The sequence below is a fragment of the Tachysurus vachellii genome, chromosome 11 (genome assembly GCF_030014155.1).
Source record: "Tachysurus vachellii isolate PV-2020 chromosome 11, HZAU_Pvac_v1, whole genome shotgun sequence".
Taxonomy (NCBI): domain Eukaryota; kingdom Metazoa; phylum Chordata; class Actinopteri; order Siluriformes; family Bagridae; genus Tachysurus; species Tachysurus vachellii.
In genome coordinates, this window is record NC_083470.1 from 14,627,970 (window position 1) to 14,648,877 (window position 20,908).

Genomic DNA, 20,908 nt, shown 5'->3' on the forward strand with positions numbered 1-20,908 from the left:
AACACTTGTATATTGCTCTGGATGAGGTCGTCTGCCAAATGCTATAAATGAAACAACTTTGCACCTGCATCCAGTACGACCATGACTCACACTAAAATGATTGACTAACAGGAGTTACCTGTTACATCCGTATTTAGTTCAGTGTATACATTCCTGATTTTATATATTCCTTTATTGGCTTTTGCTTACATTTACATTACTTATTGAGAGCGACTTACAATCTATCTCATTTTATACACCTGAGCAATTGTGGGTTAAGTGCCTTGCTCAAGGGCCCCGCCCCGCAGTGGGAGCTTGGTGGACCTCGGATTTGAACTCACAACCTTCCGATCAGTAGTCCAGCTCCTTAGCCACTAAGCTCCCATATCTGTCCTTTTTTTATTTTGTTCTTGCTTTCTGTTCTACATCAATCAGTTGACCCCTTCATGATTTCTGTCTAATATTAAAATGGAGACACATGATTTGAAGCCAAACAGCTAAACTGTAAAAGGTTATCAGTAATTGACTAGTCTATAACATATATAAGAAATTCATTATTTCTTTTTAAATAATTTAGAATGTTTTTAAAACTTTTGGCTTATTATCTTTGTATTTTATAGCACAAATGGGACCCCATACATACATATGACACATTTTAAATGCTATATTATGAACAAAACAAGAACATTACTCTTAAATAGCCTGTAATTTCAATGTCACTTTGTGTCTTTAATTTTAACTTTTGTTTGGGTATGCTTTTCATCAAGCCATTACACTAACATAAATACAAACAATAAAAATGGGTATAAAAACATATCATTTTGCTCTAAACAATACCATAATTACATTTATAACAACAACAACAACATTAAAAGGAACTTGGGTTTGTATACGGTTGCCTTGTTTCCTAGAAGAAATGGTAGGCTAAAAAAGTAAACCAATGTTAAATTGCTTCATTGGTTCACAATTAGAATAAATAATAACTATAATCTTTTCAAAATATTCACACAGAGTGCCTTGATGTATGAACATGTTTACATAAATAGATAAATAGATTACAACAATTAACAACCAAATTTGTAGCTTGTTTTCCAAGAACGCACAATAGAGCATAGCAGCAACGCTGATCCTTTAGAAAAGGCAACATTCTTCGCCTGCAGCCTTTGGATAAGTTCAAATCATACTGTTGTACTAAATAGCATGGCAAAGGTGGTGTATGTCGACTACTTAGTGCAATAGTATGTGTTTTTGATCATTGGTGGCAAACTGTTTTACATACTATTTAGTATAGTTATGTGCTGTTTTGGACAAATCTTTCTCTGTCTGCTCCTTCTGTTCTTGTTCATCTGACCATATACAATCCATACTGTATATGCTCTCTTAGTCCCAGTGTACAAATAAAGTCACAGAGTACTAAAAAAGTTTAGTAGAGTACTAAAGCAAATGTTTTTTGTTTTGTTTTTGTGACTTCTCAAAGCAAACAAAACCAAAAAAGGTTAACTACTTTTTCAAGTAATTCTGCTTGTGAGTGTGAAACCATCCCAACACTCTTTGATGACCATTTGTAATCATTTTAGTCACTGCAGTCTTTGTGCAGTGATGGAGAACCAGGTTCCCCAGTATCCCTGAAACATCACTGAAGTGTGTCTATGACTTTCTTCATATTTGACACCAGATATCTAAAACAATGTTCACTCTCTTAATACTGAATTCTAGAACGTCTCTCAACATTTTCAAAATCCTCATTCTTTCTAATTCACTGATACCCTCAATACCTTCAGTTATATAGTTAGATGTCAGTGCAAGTGTTTGTGTGCATGTGTGTGTAAATGAGCCTTTGTCTCTTTGTCTAAGTGGGTCTTTTATCATTCCAGCACACAGATTTATTACTGCATCTTTTTGTTCCCTTAAAGTAGTCTGTCAATCCCCTTACTGAATATCTGGGACTGTCTGACGCCGATTTAAACAAATCATTTCCAATAATGCATGTTGAACAAATGTCGATTGTCTCTGTATTGTGTCATTATACAGTGGCATATCTAAATCTCAGTAGACTCGATCCTCTCCAGGCGAGAGGTCCCGGCCCATGGGGGAGCCAGCTGGTTAGGGGAAGGGGTTTTGGAGTCATCTGGGGCTGGGGTGAGTGTAACGGTAACTGGTACAGATATGGGTAGGCTTGCTGGTGGAGGTGTACTGGATGTTCCACACAGCTTAGCCCCAAGCTTGCCAACACGCTCCTCTAAAGCTTGGTTTCTTTGCAGCGTCTCTACATAGCTGAGCTGCAACTGTGCCTGGTACTTGAGCACACGCTCCTTCTCATCCCGCCAGGTATGACGCTCTTGGGCAAAAGCAAGTGCTTGGAGCTCACGTTGCTGTCGTTCCAACCGCAGCTCGCCCTGCAGTCGCTCTAGCTGCTGCCGCAGCTCTCCGGCTTCCTGCCGCTGTGCCTTTGCCTCGTCGCTCTGCAAGCTCAGCAGGGCATCTACCATAGGGCTGAGTGGAGAGAGAGGTGTCAAAACTTCAGGGGTACATGGTGAATGCAGGCCACCCCAAGGCAGGCTGCTGGTGAGTCCTGTTGCACGTTCACCAGTGTAACTCAGTTCACCCAGAGCTCGTTTTAGCCCCAGAACCTCAGCCTCAAACACCACCAGCTTGTCCCGTAGTATGGAAACCTGATAGGAAGAGAGCGGAGAAGTGAGTGAAGTGGTAACATATTGCAGCTAATAAACGTCACACAACTGACCTGAATTTTGAACTAAAATTCTCTCTCACTCACTCATTTTCTACCGCTTATCCGAACTACCTCGGGTCACGGGGAGCCTGTGCCTATCTCAGGCATCATCGGGCATCAAGGCAGGATACACCCTGGACGGAGTGCCAACCCATCGCAGGGGGGACACACACTCTCATTCACTCACGCAATCACACACTACGGACAATTTTCCAGAGATGCCAATCAACCTACCATGCATGTCTTTGGACCGGGGGAGGAAACCGGAGTACCCGGAGGAAACCCCTGAGGCACGGGGAGTGAACTAAAATTTTAGTTTTAAAATACATTTTAAGTACTATTTAGTTTCAATGAGTCCTACAGTCCTACAACATTAAATATTATGGCAATGGCAATGCACTCTTTGTTGTTGTCTGTCAAAAACAAATAATTCAGTTTATGAGTTAACTAATGAAAAAAAATATATTTGAGTGTTCCACTAGTAAAAATAAAGTCCCATATCTGATTCTATACACATTATTTGTTACTATATACAATATATTCCAATTTTAATTTTATTTAAAAAGTATATTATATAGCATAGTTTCCTCTGAAAGTATTTTTGGCAGTAATTTTTGCTATACACTGAAGTCATTTAAATCTGAGATCCAAAGATGAGTATGGGGTGATCAAAATTTAATTTCCTGATACTTGTATATATGATTTATTATGCAACAAAGTTCATAATTTGCAGGTGAGCAAAAATAATAGGATTTTAAAGTAAATAACACGTAATATTTGGTTGCTTGTCACTCGGTTGCAACAACTGCATCAAGCCAGCAACCCAGTGACTGTGGCATTCTTCTTTTGTGATGCTTTTCCAGGGTTGTATTACATGTATTGACGTGTGTAACAGAGCAAGCAGGACTTGTGTTGTCTAGCAATGACACAGATAAGATTTATGCTAATATGGACAGTGAGAGGCCAGAAATGTGTCGTGTCTCAGAGTAGTTTCATGACAGAGAGTTATTTGAAGTGAAAGAGTTCTCTTCACCATAACTGCTCTTGTACAATGATAATAATGATATGAATGAGCAAACAGCTCAGAGCTTAATCAGACTGAGACTGTGGCTAAGAGAGATTTATATGAAAGACTGGAATAGAGGCTCATGTGCTTTCCATAATGTAGGTGTTTATATATTAATAAAATATCTGTCATCAGTTACTGATATGTGTTGCTACTGTATAGTACTAATAGCATCGATTGACCTTGATTACTATAAATATATTCTTTTCCTGACTTATACATATTTATAATGGCACAAATTCAACTTTTCTGCTGCTCTTTACTCTGTCTTGTAGTTTTTGTACAAATTGCTCACAACTGGAAAACAGAAAAGTCTTGAGCTTTCATATGCATGTATTCTTTAATGTTATTCACCTGCCATCCAGAATTCAGGGTATGATATTGCAAAATTTTCACTTAATATTGTTTAATCTATCATTTGGCACATTTATTGTGCTAAATAATCTTGAAATGTATATAATGTAGTATAAAGAGAAGCAACACCACAGAGCAGTAACATTGTTTAAAAGCTTTAACACAGGAAATGTAGTGACTGTGGCATCACAGTTCTTTGGCTGAAAAGTAGTACTACAAATATTTTACACTGTTAAGGATCTATTGTAATATTTATTATAATTATGACTGACATGCTTTATACATTTCAGTTTTTAACTAAAAACATTTTGGTGTGTAATTACTCTAAAACATTGCATGACAAGCGAATTTTGCAGAAAGTTTGCACAATCCATGGAATTCGTATTAACTAAGCACAGTACATTCATCATGGCATAAGACATATAGATAAATTTTGGTGTTGTATTGGAGCACAAGTGAAGCTAGAAATTCCAGGTAAAACATGAAACTAGTTTGATCGCTTCATACACACAGTCAGAAATAAACACAGATCGATTTGTAAATTCATGACTGATACATATTAAGAAGCAGCCTCATCACTACTGTGTAACAGTGCTTTCTGGAATGTGGAAATACACACGTTTCTAAGCTTGTTTTTACCTCTGTCAACGTCTTCTTCAGTTCTCCCTCACATCTCTCCAGCTCACGGCTCTTGCTGCTGTAGGAATCCTTTAGGCCGAGCATGGCCTCCTCTCTCTCCTTCAGCTGTGCATTGAGCTCTTTAAGTTGACCTCTTAGTGCTACCATCTCTCCTGCTCGCTGAGTCACTTCATGCTGACTGTCCCTTAACTGCTGCTTCAGTAGAGATATCTCACCCACCTTTTGACAAACCTAGCCAACACAAAATAGCACATAGTTACTTCCAAGCTCAATAAGTACAGTTATCAACAGAATTATTGCCTCCTTTGCATAGTCAGGCAAAACTGACCATAAAATTACATTCAAAGATATTGTAAATTTCTCACTCAAACAACTGGAAGTAATGATTTTTTTTATTTGAAATATATATATATATATATATATATATATATATATCAAAATTATTGACACTTATAAAGATTATATAATCAAATTGTCTTCCTTAAAAATGTCTATTTCATGATCATTGTCTCAGTTGCCAGTGAACTACATCAAGGGTTATTGGAACTAAAATTGGAATTGGAATCAATCCCTCTTGAAACTTGTCTAAAGAAGGGGAATCCACATGCACAAACATAAGAAGATATGAGAGATATGAAAAAACACAAGAATATAGGTGCTTAGAATGTTGTACAAGATCTCTCTACAAGTGTTCTATACAACCTTGTATGGCACTACAGTAAAAAGCTGAGAGTTGTCATTCTCAAGAGAGAAATAATTTTTAATAACAGTGTGCCATTTTAATAGAAATAGTGTTTAGTTTACTGCATATATACTACAGATCTGTGTACACCAGTGGTATAGAAAATAATATTTTAAAGGATTTAGATAGTTACCCCACTGCCTGTCCATGTCTAAAATTTGTCATTACACATAACTTCTTACCTCCCATTTGGTTTCCTCCAAGCGGGGTAAGAGTTCAGCCTGCTCTTTACGGTAGTCCAGGCACTTTCGCTCCAGTTCTTCACGCTGAGCCAACAGGGTGCTGATTTCCTCCTGGAGCCGGTTCTTGTCCTGTTGTAGTCGGCTGATCTGGGCCTGCAGTGCCTGCTGTGAACGTTGTGCCCGCCGGGTCACCTGCTGCAACCTTCCAGCATAGTTCTGTCTCAACTCCTCCATCTCACGCTCCCATACCCGTTGTTTCTCTTCGAACACTTGCATGATGGCTGCTTCACTCTGGTCCAGGTTGCGACGCATGTGAAGAACCTTAGTGGAAATCAAGCAGGTGAGTGATCACTCAACAGCCCATCAGCAGGTTCATGTGGAGTTACAGTATAAAATTGTGTTGTGATTAATGATACATTGTGATTAATGATATTTTTGGTCTTGGATTGAGCTTGAAACATTTAATATATATATATATATATTATGGCTGGCTCAGAAGTGAATTTCACATGTGCTTATGAGAATGCTGCAATTCTAGAGCCAAACAGATTCAATTCAAATAGATTCAGATTCAAACAGAGCCAATTCTAAAGCCTGTTCTCCATTGTGTCTCAGTGCAGAAGCAGAGATGAAGCTGTCACCAATCACCATATATATCACTTTATACTGATAGCGTTCAATATAACACTTTATATCAGTCCCCATATATACCTTTATACCACTAGCTAGTGTCATTAATCATAGTAGGCCCATTGTGGAAAAAAGCCAGACACTTGATGTAAACTAAATCTGAAGTCAGCACCAAAAACAATAAATGATCACTTCCAGGTTTGTGTTTGGGAGAAAGCAACCCAAATAGTATGCTGAAAATCATGAGGAGAATGAGAATGCTTATTAAAAAAAATCACCAATTATTACAAAATATGTATAATTAATAAAGTTTAATGAAAGTTTTATTATTTATTATTTTGGAAAATATAAATGTAATTTAACTCAGCTGATGTATTCGATATTTAAACATTTAAATACCCACTGACGATCATGTTTTGTTGTACCTTTATTTAGTGAAGGAGTGATGTTACTTTATTTAGTCAAGGAGTGATGAGTGATGTGATTTTATTTAAAGTTTTTAAAAATCTTATTCAAGCCTTTTGTTGGCAAGTTCGGTTACATTTAGTGGTCTCTGTTATTCATTTTCTTTGAGGTTATATTTCCTATTAGAGCTTTATTTATATCCTTTAAGATGTATTATTTTTTTCTCTTTGCTCATTAACTTGCCAAATTAGCCTTAAAAACTAAGAAAACATTTTTTAAGCAAAATTATTATCTGATATTTCATTGTTCTCTCATTGTTTTAAAAACTTTCAGATTTCAGTTTTGTGGAAATTTGACAATAAAAACAAAAGTTTTAATGAGGTAATCTGTTTTGTAGACAGCTTTAGGAGTAGTATCAGTTAGTCAACCATGTCATAATAGTATTGTGGATCAGTATAGTATTGTAACCACTGAAGTCTACACCAGGTAATTTCACTCACCTCTTGTTCTTTTTCCCACAGTCGGTCCTCTAAGTCCTGTATTATATCATCTGATGAGGGAGAGGGGTGAATGGCAGCTGGCATATCAGCCAGGTGACATAGCCTGTGATAGGATGAAGAGCTCTTCCCTGAGGATGAGCGACCACTGTCCGAAGCACTCAGGCCATTCTGATAGTTGGGCTTGTCCAATTTGTCCGTGCCTAATCTGTTGATATGGCTGGTTGAGGCACTGAAGGGTCCGAGAGCCTGTGCAGGAGCATAGCCAGAACCAGGCACTGTGTATGTGGGCAGGCTGGTGAAGGAATTCCTTCCGGAGTCAGTCATTACACCCTGGCCCCCATCCTCTCTGCCCTGCTCTCTCTCTGGACTCTCACGCTCACTAAGTGGCTGGGGGTCATCAGACCCTCCTGTGCCTCCGGCACATTGACCTCCAGCCCCACCTCCAGCATGTGCCACTAGGTTCTGCATGGAATGAAAGCTCTTTGGCACTACAGGTTTAAAGGCAGAGGGCCGCACCAATCCAGAATTGTTCTGAGAGTGTATGTAAAGAGGACAGTACAGGTTAATACATGATACAATAAACTGTACTCACAGCAACAGCAAAATACATAATTTCTTGCCTGAAAATGGTAAATATTGTAAGATTTCTGTTCAGTCCAGTTGGGTTTATCAAGGTTTGCAATAGTGAAACAGCTATTAGCAAAAAAAATTATAGTTCACTAAGTGTTCCTATCCTTGTTTCATCGAATTTCAATGTATTCTACAACCATCTCTATAATTATAAAGGTCAATTTCTTTTGAAAATAACATTCTTTAGCTTACAAATACCTGTTCTGACTTTCCAGACATGGGCAAAATCTTGGGTGGAGTTCGGCCATTTGCCTTTGTAGCATTCACCTCTCTGATTTTCACAGAAGCCATGCTGTCACCACTCTTCTCTCCAGTGTGCACAACCACATTCCTTCGAGCATCCACACTCATGTCCGCTAGTGGCCGTGGTGCCACCCTTCGGCCAGCAGCATTACACTCCAGGCGTTCACAGATGGAGGGCACCCTCTCCAGATTGGAGGAGGCAGTGGTGGACTCACAGCCAGCAAGCTGTGGCCGGTCTGTGGTTGTGCTGCTACCCCCCCTTTCATCACTGGAACCTGTGCATTCAGACATGGAAGGTGGAGGGTTGAGACGTTCAGCGCTGAAACTGCGATCTGATGGGCCTCTACGTGATAGGGGTGGCCCACGAGGGAGGGTGGTACGTGTGCCAACACTCTTCATGGCGAATTCTTGTTCGCCAGCCACCCCACTGCCAACACTTCCCATGGTGGTCAAAGTCTGCCTCTCACTCAGCACCACAACCCCTTACATGGCCCACTGTAGTGAAGGATGTACCATCAGCTAGTGGGCACATACACTGGACAGACAGAGAGAGAGAGAGAGAGATTGGATAATGCATTTACCTGCCTCATTGTGCAATATATATATATATATATATATATATATATATATATATATATATATATATATATATATACGTATATATATATATATATATATATATATATATATATATATATATATATATATATATATATATATATATATATATATATATATATACGTGTGTATATATATATATATATATATATATATATATATATATATATATATATATATATATATATATATATATATATATTCAGGAGAACAATACCACATATAGCTCTAAACCTGTTTTTATGATTTAATTTACCTTGGCCTGTACTTTCAGGATTGAAAGGAATTTCAGTTTTCGTAAAAGTTAGTGAGACCTTAAAACTTTAGTTTTGGTGCGTTCCTTACTGCCATATATGTTTCAGTGTCCATCTGCAGAAATGGCCTTTCACTGTCAAGACTAGCAAGTATGAAGTATGAAGAACTGCCTATAATAACTACATTATCACATAACAACAGACAATAGGAGACGTCTGTTTACACAGTGCCCTGAAGAATACTTAACTCATAGCAGCTATTAACTGACAGTTATCTCAAACCCGAATCAACATCGCCACCTCCTGAGACACCACATCCTTCGGAAAATCAATAAAAAATGTCTTATTCCAGCACTCATGTTTGTTTCTCTCTCAGTTGTGCTTCAATCACTATCCATGCATTATAAACGCTCTATACACACATTCTTTTTTACACCCTCCACCAACGAGGCCTCCATGGCCGATCTAGTGATACTGTGATATCACTTTGTTGCTATCACACACAGAGACACAGCGGTGTGCACAATGCTGAGCTCAAAACACTTACAGGAGCATCACGAGCGCTAACCTGGCCCTTTACACTCTGTCTCTTTATTCTCTTCTCCGCTTGCATGTGCATTACATAATGCGCGTCGGGATTCGTCCTCCATAGGATTATACTGGAGAGAAAGGGCGCATCGTTCGCTCTTTCTCCTCGGAGCGTTTGTGTGCCATTCCCGCGCTCCTTAGCCTGCTTTACTCACTCCAATGAGTCTCAACGCGACTGTAAAGGCTCCACATCTTCTTGCCCATGCGTCTCTGCAACAATAGGGGCTAAAACAGCACCGGTTCGTCTACATGCAATGCATTTACGAGCATTAAAATAAGGACGATAGGCTATGCGTGACACGTAGGTACGTAGCAATGAATCCCCGTGTGAGGTTTAACAGCTCTGTCTCAAGCGATGGATGCGCGTATGCCACCGTACTTACTGTTCAGAGCACCGCCGATCAGCGAAATATTCATGGACATCCGAGGCTCATAAAGATGAAAAGAAATTCCTGATTAGTGCCTTTGGCTTTGAATCGGCTGATGGAAGCGGCGGATGCGCGTATCAGCTGGACCACACGCCCACCTCGACCCCGCCCCTCTGTCACACGCTGGAAACGCCCCTTGGAGGCAGTGATGTAGGCAACACGCTTGTAAGTAGTAGATCACCTGCAGCCAGGTGGCGACCATCCAGCTGGCGAGCATCTTAGGCCACAATCGAGTGATTATTAACCGTGGACTAATAATGAGCGACGGTGGGATCTGAAACACACTAGACACCGATTATAATCCGGACTAAAGTTCTAATAGACCTGTTAGTATTGATGATAAACACGATTACTCGAGTGTGAAGTGAAAAAGGCTATGACAAGACTATTAAGACTTAATAATAAAACATCTTAGAATTTCAGAGGAGAAAATAGCCATTTTCATTTAGAAATGATGCTTAAGCAGCGTTTACATTACATATACATTATTACATTTTTTCAGCTACGAAAATATTTGTGCATTTCTACGTGCCTGTTATGGACTGATGCACACACACACACACACAATGTCATTTAACAGGTTTCAGAATCCATTCACAAATTCACTGGTGACATCAACGCGCAGCAGTTACCATGGAAACGGGCTCCATCAAATTCAGGGCATAAAATGTCATGTGACGCAAAGAAGTGATAAGGCCAGCAGGGTGTGCTGTTGAGGCACGCAAATAACCTACTAGTGATTTGTTACCTGTATCATGGAATATAGTAAAGTTACTACCAAGATATAAAATACAGTATTTTTCTGTTGTGGTCTATACTGATTGAGAAAGCTTAAATGTAAATAAACCAACTATCTACTCACACATAAATATAGATCCAGTTCCATTTAACCATTTAAGTTTATTTTTATGTAAAGGATATGTTTCCAAATGCAATTTATGTAAAAATAAATAATTCTTTTTTTTAATTACTGTTCCATATATTGTCTCATAGTAAACATTAAATGTGATCTGCATATCCACCATTGACCAGGAAAAAGCATTTATTCAAGCTAAGAAAATGATGAATATAATTGAAATTTAATTTGATTCCGAAATACTAAGCCTGTAATTTTAGTGTATTTATATTTTCCTTGATTATTATTTAAATAAAATCAAATGGGCTCAATAAATACAGATGAAATAACATCCAGTTATTTCAGTTTCAATTATTTAACCATTTATTAGAAAATGCATATGAACAGCAAACTTACAGAGATTGATGTTTTTTCACGTAGAGTAGTGAATATGCTTTAAAATAATCCATTTTATATTAGTAAAAAGATAAAAACTTTAAATACAAAAGCAGCAATTAATATTTTAATAGCTGTAACTGAAAAAAAAACAACAACAACAACTATTCACTGCTCAAGTCATTTGTTTTTAAACAATTTGAACATGGCTTACAACATAAGTGTGACAAAACGTACTAACTATACTTTATAAACAAATGCTTATAAACCTTTGACCTCAGAGTGTTTAATGTCATGTGATATAGCAAGGGACAGTTAGTAGCAGTAGGGTGTGCTGTGGAGTAAAGCCAATGATGAGAGAAGAGTACCTTCTAGTAAAAACACCATCTCACTGACCATTATGAGGGTAGATCTGCAACATTAGTCACTAGTACACTAGTACACTATTACATATATTGTATTGTTGTGGTCTGTACTAATTGTCTTAATCATACATAGTAAATTGACCAGTTCCACGAGGGCAGTGTGGGGAACAACTTCACTTGGGCCAAAATATTACATGGACGTTTTATGTTACATTGTCAAGAACGTGCCCTTCAGGCTACATTACTACATTTGCTCTCAGTGGTATGCAGACAGAGATTCAGAAATGTGTGACAAAAAACTCATATAAGTGATCTTTTTTATAACAATTTTTTTTACTAAACAGTGTGTGTAAATTACAGAATCAAATCTTATATTATTTTAATCACACTCTTCTTGCCTTTGTAAGTTTTGAAAAGTGACCAACACACAGCAAGGGTTAGATTAGGCTAAATTACATCCTCCATACAGCAGGGGTAGTTTGTATGCAGCATTACAACTAACATAAGTTAAATCTCTCTCTCAATAAATAAATAAATAAATAAAGTCAATGAATTTCTTGAATCTTTTTATTCACTGAAACATCCAGTAAGAAAAACTCCTGTGTGGAGAAGATTTTGTTTCCTCTGTCCCTGGGGAGCAACTGGTGAAGTGTGTCTTCTGTAAATCTTTATATTTAAAGATTTATTTTTATTTGCTGCCCTATGCTCTTAGAAAAAATGTGGCAGTGTTTAACATATTTTATTTCTATATTCATATGTAATTTAAAATGATCATTATAATGTATCATATATCATTATAAAATGATCTATTGTGTATATATCAGTATTACTAAATACTATATATACATATATCCACAATGAGTATTATTATATAGCATTTAGTTATACTGACTGAAGACCTTTAAAAAAGCTGAAATTACACAATAAGTTAAGATTTGCAGTATTGTATTTATTGATAAATTAGTACAAACATTATAATTAAAAAATAGAAATTTCTGTATTTTGTGTTTATTAATATCCTAGAATTTCAGCTGATGGATTGTAAACAAATGTGAATTATAATGGAAATGAAACAGAAACAAACGGTAACATTGCTATACAAGGTTTGTGGGATGTTGAGAAGTGTTGAGAAACAAGAAGGGGGTCTCGGGAAAGTGCTGGAAGCAAACACCAATCACATGAAGCCAAGTGGGTGTCCAGGTGGGAACAGCTGCCTTTCGTCTCTGCACCCAATCTGTGACTGACAGGTCCAACTGAGAGACTAAAATATCCTCCAGGATCCTGAATGGCCATTCACACATATAAAGATGTTCCATTTTGCAACTTTATAGGATTTTATTTAACTTAACAGTAGCTCAAACAAGAACCAGGAGAGAGTCAGGAGACATTGTTATTTGTATTCATATTTTCATGTTATGACTGACATTATAGCACTAGCAAAATTGGCAGCAAGATATGTCTTGGCTTTTCTTAATGGGTCACCACTAAAAAATTCACCCCCACTTCTTATCACAAGATGGTATGACTTGAGGGTGCAGGCTATTTTAGAAGGTGGTGGTGGTATGTCCAGCTGTTAAGCTGATGACCTACAGGACACTCTGTCAGTGTAAGAGACATTACAGATCTACAGAGACTGCTAAACTACAAGCATGGAGAATGTGGAAGTGTTTGAATCACCAGGAAAAGGACGTGGTTTAAGGGCCACAAAGGAACTGTGGGCTGGGGATGTACTGTTTGCAGAACCTTGCTTTGCGGCTGTTGTTTTTGACAGGTAACAATTTTTATGTTCTATTAAAAGAGTCTTGATGTGATTGGTACAATATACTCATTTTCACTCTGTTCAGAACGGATGTAGCAGCAGCACCACCCACATCAGTCTTTACTCTACTATTGTATGAGGCAGTTTTTTCCTAAGAACTGCACTTCTAAGGCAAGAACTCTAAATAATTTATTTCTAAATATATCCATCTTATTTAGTTATGTACTTTAACATTACTAAATATTAGAATTTTTACAGTAACTACACTGAAACTAATGAGAAGATTACTGTATGTTGAGGGGTAGTGGTGCTGCATACAGGTAGATAGGCAACTTTCAATTGTCTCTATGTTTAAATGAATGAGTAGTCATGGTATCATGTGATTAACAATCAATCAAATCAGTTATTAAGAGAAACAGACTCCTAAAAGAGCATATTAAAGGTTGATAGACTCTTGTCTTTTTTCAGGTAATAAGGAAAATAAATTCTATTAATAAACTCTTTGTTTCTCCCTCACTCTCTATCTTCCTCTCTCTGCCCCTCAATCATGCTTTTTCTCTGTCTGTTCTGGCCTCCAGTTATACGGCTCATGTGTGTCATAGCTGTTTTCGTCGGCAGCAGAAGCTGCAGCGTTGTGGCCAGTGTCGGTTTGCACAATACTGCGATCGCACATGTCAGCGTGCAGCCTGGGAAGAGCACAAACAGGAGTGTGCTGCCATTAAGAGCTATGGCAAAGTGCCCAATGAAAACATCCGGTGATTAATATACATGCTGCATTTCGTGATCACTATTTAGTGAAAGAACTAAGTTTAGTACTAATTTACATACACAGGTTTCAAATACCAATGTCTAATGGCCTTATTTCTTGCTTTTGGCTAGTCTTGCTGCTCGTATTATGTGGCGTCTTAATAAGGAAGGAGATGTGATCTCAGACTTTCAGCTCAGTACACTGGAGGACCTGGAAGACCACATCTCAGACATCCCTGAGATTGATATGCAGGAGCTCAAAGTAGATGTTCACAACTTCTTGGATTACTGGCCCAAAACAAGCAAGCAACACACTGTTGAAAGCATCTCACATATATTTGGAGTGGTATGTAAGAATATGGATACTTGGTTTCAAAATGGTGGTTCCTTTTCGATTGTCATTTTGTACCAGAGCCACAAGTAATGATCTTTCCACTACTTAACATGTTTTTTACTAGATCAACTGCAACGGCTTCATGATAAGTGATCATAAAGGCCTGCAGGCGGTGGGTGTTGGTCTCTTCCCCAACCTTTGTCTGGTCAATCATGACTGCTGGCCAAACTGCACTGTCATCCTCAACAATGGCAAGTAAGTGCAATCATTGCTAACATTCTTTAAAAGTGTGCATCACAAACTATCATTAGGTAGTTGTTTAGTGTACACATAGCACATACAAGTGGTAGTGGGTAATGGATGAGGCAGAGGATAGTAAAAGGAAGCAAGAATGTGAAGTGAAAGAGAAGAGAAGGGAATTTAGAGGAAGACTAAAAAAAATCTACTTTAGTTTTAAGAATAGAAAAATTGCTCATTTGATGAAGTAGCTTAAACATGAGGTATACAGAATGTATCACTGACATTCTGTCATCTACTTATATTTGTAGTTATGTGCAACATGTAGCCAAGACTTCATCTTACTTTACATAAATTCTATGGTATTTTTGGGCAACCATGTTACAAGAAAAAACTGTCCTGTATATTTTAAACTGTACTATTTTTCAGATTAATAACATTTACAGTACATTTCTTCTTTTTCAGAATAGTTGAGCTTACATTTAGTCAGTCTATTCTCTAAGTGAGAGAAGGTATTCAGATTAGACATTCTGAAATAGCTGGGTTTTGCAATTTGCTTCTCACTTTGTCTTTCAGTCACTCTTCCATCAATACTATGTATCATACTCAGAAGAGGTGGGTTTGCTTGGCCACAGTTCATCAGCCAAGCTATTCATGTTTTGTTATCCTCTTTTTACTATCACATCCCTAATCACACTATCTGATGATCAGCTACCCAAATGCAGCTATATTCAAATAACCAAAAACAGCATAGCATGAATACACTTCACTTTTCAGACCGTGATTAACCTAAATCTTTAATAACATAATAATATAATATAACTATAATTTATTTTATTATACACCTTAACACAAAGAAAGAAATTCTAATATAGTATCTTATATACAATGCTTTTTGTTTTAATGAAGCTTAAAAAGCAAAGTTACCAAAATGGCTAATGCTGTTGGGTGGTTGGTCTATTTTTCCATCATCTGTTTCCATCATGCTGTTAACCCTCACTTAATTTCAGATTTTACCAACATATAAATGTCTTGGCTTTTTGCAAAGCCACACATTTATAACTTCTTTCTTCAGCGTTCTTTCTGCATTTCTATATGTTCCATTTCTTCCTTCACCTTAACTGAAGGGCAATCCTTATGTCTACTTACAACTACTTTCATGTCAGTGTCACACATTGTATATGATCAATGTACAAAATTTACCAACATGCAGAACTCATATCTCTGCTGTTGATTTTGTATTTTACTGTAGAAAATTTCCAGCGAATTTCACTGAATGACCGATTGCATATGGCCATTTTTATTAAAGTGGGGTCTGGAGAATAAAGCAGAAGCAGAGTCAGTGGGTCTGTCAATTTTTCTTAAAATTATAGAATTTTATGATATATTATTGAATTTATTAGTCATATAATGTTGATGACTTCATGGCAATGTTTTGGCATTAAACTTATTCAGAAATAAAAGCTTTTCTAAAATGACTTCAATATATAACCAACAGAGGTGGGAATCACACATGTGCAATTCACAAGTAAGCCTCGTCATGAATGTCAAGTCAAAGTCAAGTCGAGTCTTTTTTAATATTTGTCAAGCAAGTCTCAAGTCTCAAATTTGCGACTTAAGTCTGACTCGAGTCAAGTCATATGACTCCAGTCCCCCATCTCTGATAAGCAAATGATTATTGAACACATTTAAACAATCATCTTACTATTTGAATGGATAGATTACTATACTGTATATACATAAAGTAAATCTGCACTGAGGGCATCAGTGGAATATTTTTATAGCTAAATGGATCCCTGGCTGCCAAAGGTTTGAGAAACCCTGGTATGTGGGGGTAAGCTGTGTGCATTGCTGACTGGTGCTAAACTGTTTTGAAGTGGTTTAAAAAAAACACTTTAATTTATGCACTTCTGACAGAATAGATTTTGGATCTCACCTGAATCGTTTCTTCTCTCAGAATTGAGCTACGTGCCCTGGGTAATATCCCTGTGGGGGAAGAATTGACCGTGGCATATGTGGACTACCTCAATCTGTCTGAGGACCGCAAACACATGCTTAAGCAGCAATACTTCTTTGACTGCACCTGTGATCACTGCACTAACAAAACAAAAGATGACTTGAAGATGGCTGGTGCAGTAGTGGATGAAGTTAAGGTGAGTGACATTTTTAATAGATTCATTTATAGATTGATTTGACCAGTTTATCATTCATCATTTTCATATCTTTTGTTTGTTAAATAAAAGTTATGGTGTGCTACAGCTCATTGAGCTTGACTCTACAGATATGTTTATTGAATAAAAAAGAATGAATGTCCCAGGGCTTCCTATTCTTTAAAGTTTCAAGACCTCAGCTGTCTTTATGTTTATTGACTCATTTGGCTGACAGATCGAGAAAGAAAATAGCATGACTATCAGTAGATGCCTGTAGAACTACAGGCCCGATGTCCAGGCACATTTGTGCTATATTTAGATACTTTATCTTTATTATGCTGGACAAGAACAAGTATGGTGATGAGGGACTGAATTTTATACCTATTTGTGCTAGTTTGTGTGTAGTGTTTCTTTTTTTGGCAAAAATAGGGCTACATAAATAGCATGTGGTTTATTAATCAATATTTTATTCTCTCTTTATTCTATCAATAAATACCTCACTTCATCAAAGGTACCAGATGAGAAGGTGAAAGAAATAACAGAATACAGCCGTGAAATGTTGCAGAAGATGGAGAAGGCCCGTGTGGATGCAAACTACAATGAGGTATGTCAGTTTAGTGTGTCACTGCATAAAGGTTCTGTTTATTAGCTTCTCAATCCTTCATAAAAATATTTTATATTTAATTACAGAGTTGGTCTCTGTGAAACTTTACTTTAACAAAACATGTATAGCAATTTCTTATTCCATTAACAAATAAGGAATTAGCCATTATCAAACATGGTAATTTTTAAAGATTTCATTTAGCTTTTCTTCTGGTCTGCTCTCTGTAGGTAGTAAAGATCTGCCGAGAGTGTGTGGAAAAGCAGGAAAACGTCCTGGCTGATACCCACATCTACCAGCTAATGATGTGGAGTACACTCAGTGAGGTCCTTTCCTACTTGCAGTTCTTTGAGGAGGCAGCTATGTATGCACGCAAAATGGTGGATGGATACATGTAAGGACAGACTTTTGAAAGTCAAATGGGAGTCCATGATAAACACTAATACTGTATGTGGACTGATATTCTCTAAACTTTGTATATTTTTGTGACCTCAAAATAGGAAACTATACAATCCAAACAATGCTAAGCTTGGGATGGCTATCATGAGAGCAGGAGTGACCCACTGGCAGGCTGGGCATATAGAGACTGCACATGGCATGATTTGCAAAGCATATGCCATTCTCATGGTGACTCATGGGCCCACACATCCAATTTCTAAGGACCTTGAGGTAAATAGAGTATATCTCCTGCATTATCCACAATACCCTATATCTGTTGAACATAGATTGAGCTTAAATCCTGATTAATTCAAAGATTATCTATAAAACTATTTGCATCAATCATCAAACCTTGTTTAAAATAATCAATATTTATGTAAGCACTTATGCCATTATACATTCTGGTTTCAGTTTTACAGTAAATGTAAATTAATTGTAACCAGTTCTTTCTGCTAGTTTTCACTCAAAAAGAAAGAATGGCATCAAGTTTAGAGGTATCATTGTATTTTTTCAAGTCAAGTCAAGTCAAAAGACTTTTGTCATTTCAACCATATATAGGTGATGCAGTACATATTGAAATGAAATCTAGTTTCCAGGACTATGGTGCTACATAAGGCAACACAGATCTACATAAAACACAGAGCTAAGGACTAAAGGCAAATAGTGCAATACAAGCGTTGACCAGAATTTAGCATTGTGCAAATTGAATTGCAATGTGGAAAACAGCATAAAAGTGAGTGTGCATAAACAGCATATGAACACAGTGCATTAGGCCAGTTCATAGTAGCTGAATTAGAATTATTAATAAAAAGTTTTAATCATGGATTAAGATTTTAACCATAACCATAACATTCAGTGTAACAAATACTCATTTAGCATTCAATTTTGTTTAATTTACTTTTTGGTACAACATGCCACATGTGTAAAACTCATGCCACTGTAAAATTTCTATCTTTGTAATCAGTTTGTTGCAGCTGATTAAGTCTTCTGCTTTTTCACTAAAGGCTATGCGCATGCAGACAGAGATGGAGCTGCGCATGTTTAAACAGAATGAATATGTTTACCACACTATGCGTGAGGCGGCACTTAAAAACCAGCCCATGCAGATGATGGCAGAACCAGTTCAGGAGGGCATCAAGAGTCTTTTCCGCAAGAAGTAACATCACACAACTGACACATTACCATGCATACTAGTTACTCAGTATGGATTTGATCACTGTGACTGAAGAGCAGTCAGACCACTTATCAGTATAACTGACAGCTTTGCAGTAATTTTCTGGATTTTCTTATAAAATGTAATAAAAAGCCCATGTTTTTGTTTGTATTTTACAGGTCATGTATTTCTTTTTAATTTAATAGCTTACACATTTTGAATTGTGTATTTTATAAATAAAGCGTCATCACCAGGTGAAAGTGTTTTTCTAAGAACCCAGTATCACTTTCAATATGTCTAAGTCAGTTGAACTCTACAGTGCACAACATGAGTATAAATGAAAGAGGATAATGAGAACTATGGAAAATGGACTCTTAGTCATATTTAAAATGAATAGCGTTTATTATGACACACGTTTGCTGGTTCTCTTGAAGACAATGTTGCCCAGAGTCATGGTCTGAAAGGAAAAAAGAGCAAAGCATTTTGGACTCGTGATAAATAATTTAAGTAAACATTTAGAGATAATTAATTATTATAATGGAACTCACTGGTGAATAATGCAAAATCTCAATTGTACATCATCTGCTGAAAACAACAAATAATTTCTAAGTATTAAAAGTACTCACATGCACAATTGTGTTGTCATCCAAAAGCTCTGTGACTGACTCAATGCCCTTCAGCTTTGCCTTTAGCTTGTTGCCCTCTTTGATCACAACACTCTAGAAGATAACAAGATGTCAATGCCAATAGGTCAATTTAATACCAAGTCAAGTTTAAAAAGCAAATTATGTAGGGCTGTATGAAAAGTAAAAAGCTCTTGAAACGATGTCCAAATGCATGAAATAGTGCTAAATCTGATCTGTTACATAAAGCATGAATTACTGAATGCATGTACTGTATAGAGACAAAGAACTACAGAAATATGATGGTCTTACCTTGACTTTTTCTCCAGTCATTGTCTCCAATTCACTCTCTTGTCCTATAATGAAAGAGTTAACCATAACTTTGCTCCCCGTGGTTACTGTCACTTTGAAGCTGTCTCCATTCTGTTCAATCTCAGATACACTTTTGATGTCTTTGCCATTCTCAATGAGGTCATCAGGCAGACCTAGAAGAAAAATGTTTTTAACATTAACTTTATCTTAAATAAAAAAAAATCCACTTAGTTTGTTTGAATTTAACATCATGATTAAAGAAAAAATGTTGCATATCCTCTAAAGGATCAGTCACATAGAACAAGGAAAAACATTGTGGAATATTTTCCTCAGCATACATACCAATAGCCTTCATGAAAGGTACAAAGCCCTCTTGGCTTTCCAGCTGAAATTTTCCAGAGAAGGACATTGTGACAGCACCAATGAGAGGAGAAAATCCAATTTCTGAGACTTCTTATATCTTCATACAGTACTTTAATGATTAACTAAAGAGGGTGGAGATTCCGTCTGATGTTTGTCATGTGCTCTTAGTGCATTGCATATTATTGTTTAAAGAGTAAACGTAGCTATCTGGTCTGATTGTCCAATGTCATCCGTAGATCCAGTGGTGACCTTTGGCCCAACGTTCACTTAAAGCATAACTCTGCATATCTCTCAGATCATGATGATCAAAGCATTAAATTACAACTTTTTAGTGCTTTATATGCACATTATGCACCCCATTTCATTTGATATGGACTATACTTTCTTCAATGTGTTCATTAAGAATGAATGCACACCTAATTCTGTTTGATGTTCCCTCACAAATCATAGTTATATATAGCAGTCAACAATTCTAATGGCAAAAACAATGGCTTTTGACTATATTATATATTTTTTCTGCAGCCATTTATATCAGAGATGCTCAGTTTTACTCAATATACACCTGTTCAGGAAAGCTTAAGAAACTATATCACCAACATAGACATG

The 20,908-nt window shown here is 37.0% G+C and overlaps 3 protein-coding genes across 5 annotated transcripts; 1 reads left to right on the plus strand and 2 right to left on the minus strand.

Annotated features, from left to right (window-relative positions):
* Positions 1–700: 700 nt before the first annotated feature.
* On the minus strand, positions 701–11,330 carry lzts3b (leucine zipper, putative tumor suppressor family member 3b). 2 transcript variants are annotated; one of them, XM_060881366.1, is made up of 6 exons: positions 11,242–11,330; positions 8,057–8,636; positions 7,229–7,759; positions 5,694–6,014; positions 4,770–5,000; positions 701–2,651 (listed from the first exon to the last, which is right to left on the minus strand). In XM_060881366.1, the coding sequence occupies exons 2-6, from the start codon at positions 8,543–8,545 to the stop codon at positions 2,019–2,021; spliced, it is 2,205 nt and encodes a 734-aa protein (XP_060737349.1). In that variant the 5' UTR covers positions 8,546–8,636; positions 11,242–11,330; the 3' UTR covers positions 701–2,018. The 2 variants fall into 2 exon arrangements, with proteins under 2 accessions (XP_060737349.1, XP_060737348.1); XM_060881365.1 differs by lacking the exon at positions 11,242–11,330 and adding an exon at positions 9,945–10,244.
* Positions 11,331–13,152: 1,822 nt separating this feature from the next.
* Positions 13,153–19,235, plus strand: smyd1b (SET and MYND domain containing 1b). Of its 2 annotated transcripts, XM_060882072.1 has the most exons (10): positions 13,153–13,356; positions 13,923–14,099; positions 14,224–14,437; positions 14,550–14,680; positions 15,239–15,277; positions 16,620–16,815; positions 17,324–17,416; positions 17,644–17,807; positions 17,914–18,082; positions 18,856–19,235. In XM_060882072.1, the coding sequence occupies exons 1-10, from the start codon at positions 13,235–13,237 to the stop codon at positions 19,009–19,011; spliced, it is 1,461 nt and encodes a 486-aa protein (XP_060738055.1). In that variant the 5' UTR covers positions 13,153–13,234; the 3' UTR covers positions 19,012–19,235. The 2 variants fall into 2 exon arrangements, with proteins under 2 accessions (XP_060738055.1, XP_060738056.1); XM_060882073.1 differs by lacking the exon at positions 15,239–15,277.
* A 152-nt stretch (positions 19,236–19,387) lies between these two features.
* Positions 19,388–20,434, minus strand: LOC132853976 (fatty acid binding protein 1-B.1-like). Its single transcript, XM_060882074.1, has 4 exons — positions 20,282–20,434; positions 19,940–20,112; positions 19,631–19,723; positions 19,388–19,461 (listed from the first exon to the last, which is right to left on the minus strand). The coding sequence occupies exons 1-4, from the start codon at positions 20,346–20,348 to the stop codon at positions 19,408–19,410; spliced, it is 387 nt and encodes a 128-aa protein (XP_060738057.1). The 5' UTR covers positions 20,349–20,434; the 3' UTR covers positions 19,388–19,407.
* Positions 20,435–20,908: the final 474 nt, after the last annotated feature.

What these genes read in the sequence shown, in the direction of transcription:
- smyd1b (XM_060882072.1), top strand. Translation starts at nt 13,235, where the DNA reads ATGGAGAATGTGGAAGTGTTTGAATCACCAGGAAAAGGACGTGGTTTA. An exon ending in GTGCCCAATGAAAACATCCG is followed by an intron (nt 14,100 to 14,223) that starts GTGATTAATATA and finishes GCTTTTGGCTAG; the next exon opens with TCTTGCTGCTCGTATTATGT. An exon ending in TGGATGCAAACTACAATGAG is followed by an intron (nt 17,417 to 17,643) that starts GTATGTCAGTTT and finishes TGCTCTCTGTAG; the next exon opens with GTAGTAAAGATCTGCCGAGA.
- lzts3b (XM_060881366.1), bottom strand. Translation starts at nt 8,545, where the DNA reads ATGGGAAGTGTTGGCAGTGGGGTGGCTGGCGAACAAGAATTCGCCATG. An exon ending in TGTCTGGAAAGTCAGAACAG is followed by an intron (nt 7,760 to 8,056) that starts GTATTTGTAAGC and finishes ATACACTCTCAG; the next exon opens with AACAATTCTGGATTGGTGCG. An exon ending in TGTGGGAAAAAGAACAAGAG is followed by an intron (nt 6,015 to 7,228) that starts GTGAGTGAAATT and finishes ATTTCCACTAAG; the next exon opens with GTTCTTCACATGCGTCGCAA.
- LOC132853976 (XM_060882074.1), bottom strand. Translation starts at nt 20,348, where the DNA reads ATGTCCTTCTCTGGAAAATTTCAGCTGGAAAGCCAAGAGGGCTTTGTA. An exon ending in TGACTGGAGAAAAAGTCAAG is followed by an intron (nt 19,724 to 19,939) that starts GTAAGACCATCA and finishes GTTATCTTCTAG; the next exon opens with AGTGTTGTGATCAAAGAGGG. An exon ending in ATGACAACACAATTGTGCAT is followed by an intron (nt 19,462 to 19,630) that starts GTGAGTACTTTT and finishes TTTTCCTTTCAG; the next exon opens with ACCATGACTCTGGGCAACAT.